At 45.1% G+C, this 5,311-nt stretch overlaps 1 protein-coding gene across 1 annotated transcript in view; it reads left to right on the forward strand.

Moving 5' to 3' along the window:
* Positions 1-683, forward strand: part of LOC108913521 (retinoid-inducible serine carboxypeptidase-like) — a 39,626-nt gene extending 38,943 nt beyond the window's left edge. The window contains exon 7 of the mRNA XM_023456051.1: positions 513-683. Within this exon, the coding sequence (XP_023311819.1) occupies positions 513-683 (171 nt within the window). The remainder of the gene's footprint in view (positions 1-512) is intronic.
* The last annotated feature ends 4,628 nt before the right edge of the window (positions 684-5,311 follow it).

The raw sequence follows: 5,311 nt of genomic DNA on the forward strand, positions 1-5,311 counted from the left end.
GGGCAGAGCGTCGGCAATATCCCGCCTGTTCGCAGTACTTCCCCTATCCCGCCGTTATCCCGTACAACCTGAGTCGAAAATAGTCTTGCCTACTCCGTCTCGCCGAATGTTAGTACCGACCGCCACCGAATTGTCAATGGGAATTTATTTATTTAATTGTTAGTTTAAAATAAACTGGAGAACATCTATTGGGAAAAGTGGTTTCTTTTCTAATCAAGACCCCTGGAGTATCTTTCTCCACTGTTGTTACCCGGACGGCGACTTTTTGTGGGACATCCGGGTCTCACACTGAAAGTTCGTCACATATTTAATGGCGCCCGAGCAGGGACCGATTTGATTTGAAGAAAACTGGTTTTCCGAAGGTTTTGGGACACACCGAGCACGAAACTGCTGTCGTTTACGTATCTCCAAAACTACCGCTTATTTTGAAAATCCGAGTATTCCAGAGGACTCCTGTAAGCTCCTGAAGCCCGAATCCGCACTTTTCTGCAAAAAGCCGAACTTTGCCGAAGTTTCCCGAAGTCACCCGAAGGCGAGTGAGGTGTCTAGATCAGGGTAATTTGAGCCAAGAAAGCGTTTCCGACCACTCCCGAGAAGATCCGACCATTAACAAAGGAGATACGGTAGCCAACATTGCCATATCGAAGAATTTTCGAATTCTGAGGGTAGAGAGGTATCCATAAGAGGGAAAAAGATCCGAATAATAACCGATTTGCAACAAAATGAATACCGAAGTCGACGAAGGTACCGTTGGCCTTGAAATAGCTGATCCAAAAATAGGTTGGATATATAAGCTGAAAAAGGAAGGTCTAGTAATGGAATTACAACGACTGAACTTACAGACCGATGGAACAGTAGACGAGCTACGACGCCGACTAGTAGCATATCTGAGAGTCGAACCACCGAAAGATCAACCTACACCCTCCGCAACACCGGGAAGGATGACCAGACCGCCACAACCGCCGTTTGACTTTGATCTTCTGAATCAAATCCGAAAACTAAACGTCGTGTATGATGGAAAAGCCGATCCCGTCTCATTCCTAGAGAGACTGAACAATTACAAGAAGAATATGGCATAACCGACCAGCAGCTGTTGAGGACGCTGCCGGGTTTACTGCAAGGCAAAGCAAATCAATGGTATATGAATTATAAGAGCCAATGGAAAAATTTCTATGATTTCCTTGAAGATTTCAAAATTTTCTTTTACCCACCGGATTACCGTGACAATATGGAGGAGGTCATTAGTAAAACCTACCAGAACCGTCAGACCACCGCCAAAGACTTCATTTTGGACATGCAGACCATGATACGACGCCATGGAGGTTTCTCTAGAGAAAGAGAACTAACATGCATTTACCGACGGCTAAGACCAGAATACCGACAATATATCCGCAGAAATGACGTTAGCAATGTAACCGAGCTATTACAGCAGGCCTACGAGTTTGAACAGATCCAACGGGATATGGATAAGTCCGATAAACCGAATAAAAATGCTCAGCCGATTGGGACATCCCGAACTACCGCTCTTACTGTAGCACGTATCACTGAAGTACCAGGACGTGATACAAGCCACCGACCGCCGCCGACCCATGTTCGCAATCCAAGAGAAGGAAACAACCTTACATGCTGGAGATGTGGAGAACAAGGACACACAAGATTTAATTGCCGACAACCACCGAAACTGTTTTGTTCACGATGTGGACGACAGGGAGTTCAATCGCGACATTGTCGATGTACCGCATACCAGGAAAACTCCCGCAGAACTGGGCCACAAGGAAGCCAAATCAATTCTCGACTAGAGAGTTCCAATCGACGCAACAATTCCGATTCTTACCCCCTTAAGGCCGCTGACTCCGTCGGTGTAGATAACCGGCTACGTGAAGTAGTAACCATAGGCGACAGAAGTTATTCCGCATTGGTCGATACAGGATCAGTCCGATCCTATATTAGTCAGAAAGTTGCTACCTATTGCCAGAGCATGGGAATCCCGAAATTACCGGTCAACCAACAGACAAAAGCTGAGCTGGCTGATGGAACCCTTATTAGAATTACCGAAGAGTACCGCATTGAAGTTTCCATATTATCAACCACAGTCACCGCCGATTTTCTATTGCTACCGTCGTCAACCACCGATATGGTCCTTGGGATGGATTTTCTCACCGCCAATGGTTGCACAATCGACCTGAAAGGTAGAAAGATTCATATGGGGAACCGCACAACCGCCATTGTTCACCGCACCGCCAACATAGCACTAGTTCCGACTTTAACCGAATCCAAAAAGAGGAAAGCTACGGAATTGATCCAGATAGAACGCAGGGAATCTGAAGAAATTCAGGGACCAACCGATAGAACAAGAGAGCCTACCAGATTGCCGAATCCGAATCCTATCAAGCAGAGATTCCGTGCTCAGAATCCGAGCATGCAAGAAGTAACAAACAAAGTGACAAACGCTTTGTCACGCCGCCCCTTACCGATCACCGAAGTTTCCGCCATAGAAAACGCGCGTACTAATGACAGGTATTTTTCCAGAGCCATCATGGATACGCCATCACCGAACTCCTTAGGCCAGAGATTGCCGGAAATCTTCGAACCCAGTCCACCAGAGGGGAGTCCAACGTATTGCCTAAACCTAGATACGTCCCCGTTACCTGAGTCACCGCCACCACCGTCACCTGTGCCGCAATTGGTGACACCACTGGCCGCCACTCCGCTGCCAATCACACCGGGACGATGGATGCCATCTCCACGGCCTCCACCGAACCCGACCGGCCCAGCCCCACCGACAAGCCTGCCGGTGCGGAATCTGCGGCCGCCCGACTGGCCGAGACACCGTCGGTACCGGCTACTATTGCGAACACCCGAGGACAAACGCTGGATGACCGTAACCCCATCCAGGAGGACCATCCGCGGCTGTGCTCACCCGCCGGAAACACTTTAGAGGGCATCAAGCGCCTGTGATACCGAGGAGACAGTTATTTATTTGTCGTAGAAGATGAAGTTTTTAGTTTTAGTTATTATTTGGGGGATATAGAAGTTATTTGTTTTTCTTTTCATTCCATAATCCGAAGTCATATTATTTGTTTTAGTTGAATTGTAAAAGGAGGTATATGCGCTGTAATAAAGGATTACCCACACAACAGGCATGCCCCTTGTTAGGAAAAAAAATGTATTCATTTTTTTTTTCGAAGAGAGGGAGGAGTGTAACGAACCTTTCTTAATTTTATCCGTTAAATAGCCGATGAACTATTAACTTTTCATATGTTAGTAATGTAAGCGTGGAACTCTGTATTTATTGTGGGTCTGCGTACTAGCATCCGACGAACTGTTAATCTACGTCACAAACCGGCTATAAAAGGCCGACCTCCGGCAACTGAGATTCAGTAGTGTTGATCGGCAATATCCTCAACACGAAGTAAGTCCGCCTTCCCCCCTTGGTATCGGCAATATCCTACCAAGGCTCCTTCCTCCCTATCCGTCCGTCTGAGAGCAGAGCGTCGGCAATATCCCGCCTGTTCTCAGCATCCTCCCTATCCGTCCGTCTGGGAGCAGAGCGTCGGCAATATCCCGCCTGTTCTCAGCATCCTCCCTATCCGTCCGTCTGGGAGCAGAGCGTCGGCAATATCCCGCCTGTTCTCAGCATCCTCCCTATCCATCCGTCTGAGGGCAGAGCGTCGGCAATATCCCGCCTGTTCGCAGTACTTCCCCTATCCCGCCGTTATCCCGTACAACCTGAGTCAAAAGTAGCCTTGCCTACTCCGTCTCGCCGAATGTTAGTACCGACCGCCTCCGAATTGTCAGTGGGAATTTATTTATTTATGGGTTTGTTAAAATAAACTGGAGAACATCTATTGGGAAAAGTGGTTTCTTTTCTTATCAAGACCCCTGGAGTATCTTTCTCCACTGTTGTTACCCGGACGGCGACTTTTTGTGGGACATCCGGGTCTCACACTGAAAGTTCGTCACAACATTTATGAAGAAAATGTAAAATGACAATTGACATATAAAACTATTGTTAACTTTGTTAAGTAAGTATCGGAAATTGTTTATTTCAATCCCGTGCCAATGTTAAAACATAAAATACAATTTTTTTATAAAAGAAAGAAGCTTCATCAGATAAAAAATCTTCATTTGTAGCAGCATCAGCATACATCGAATCTTCCGATATTGAAACAATTTCTTCTTTATGCGCAATCTTTTCATGTCTTAACAGTTTAAGGTAATAATAATGTTATTGCATCTGACGACAGTGATCTAACAATAAGCTGTTTCGTAAGTAGTTGCCTACAACTTGGTATACCATATGGATCTGATGAAAAATCTTTAAAAAATATCGTCCAGTCTTTGTTCTCGAGTATTTGCGTTTGCGACATGCTCTTCGGAGATAAACTTTTATTTATTTACTCTTAAAATATCCAACGGGTGAAATCCACTTAAAGGATAAGTTTTAGTACAAGAAAAAAAATACATTAATGAAAAAAAGGACTAAAAATATATCCTAAAAATTAATATACAAGTTACAAAAGAATAAAAAAGACCAATACACTGTAACAAACCTTTATTTATTTATCCGTTAAGTATCCGATGAACTATTATCTTTTCCTATGTTAGCGTTTATGTAAGCGTTGAACTCTGTATTTATTGTGGGTCTGCGTACTAACATCCGATGAACCGTTGATCTACGTCACAAACCGGCTATAAAAGGCCGACCTCCGGCACATGAGATTGAGTAGTGTTGATCGTCAATATCCTCAACACGAAGTAAGTCCGCCTTCTCCCTTGGTATCGGTAACATTCCTACCAAGGTTCCTTTCTCCCTATCTGTCCGTCTGAGAGCAGAGCGTCGGCCATTTCCCGCCTGTTCTCAGCATCCTCCCTATCTGTCCGTCTGAGAGCAGAGCGTCGGCCATTTTCCGCCTGTTGAAATCCGGTTTTCCCTGAAACTCCGAGGGTTGGTCCCCGTCCCTCCCGGAGTTCCTTACCCGCCGTTTTCCCGAACAACCGCCAACCTGAGTTGACCACCGAATTGAGGGAAACTTAGTTTTCCGTTTTCCGTTTCACCGCATGTTAGTACCGACCGCCACCGAATTGTCAGTGGGAATTTATTTATTTATTTGTTTGCTTTAAATAAATGAAAGTACATCTATTGGGAAAAGTGGTTTCTTTTCGAATCAAGACCCCTGGTGCACACTTTTCTCCACTGCTGTTACCCGGACGGCGACTTTTTGTGAGACATCCGGGTCTCACAATGAAAGTTCATCACAACACAAAAACAATATAAAATCTTAAGCTCAAAAGTAATATATATAAATAT

Source organism: Anoplophora glabripennis, unplaced genomic scaffold, assembly GCF_000390285.2.
Source record: "Anoplophora glabripennis isolate ALB-LARVAE unplaced genomic scaffold, Agla_2.0 scaffold1125, whole genome shotgun sequence".
In the NCBI taxonomy this organism is placed as follows: domain Eukaryota; kingdom Metazoa; phylum Arthropoda; class Insecta; order Coleoptera; family Cerambycidae; genus Anoplophora; species Anoplophora glabripennis.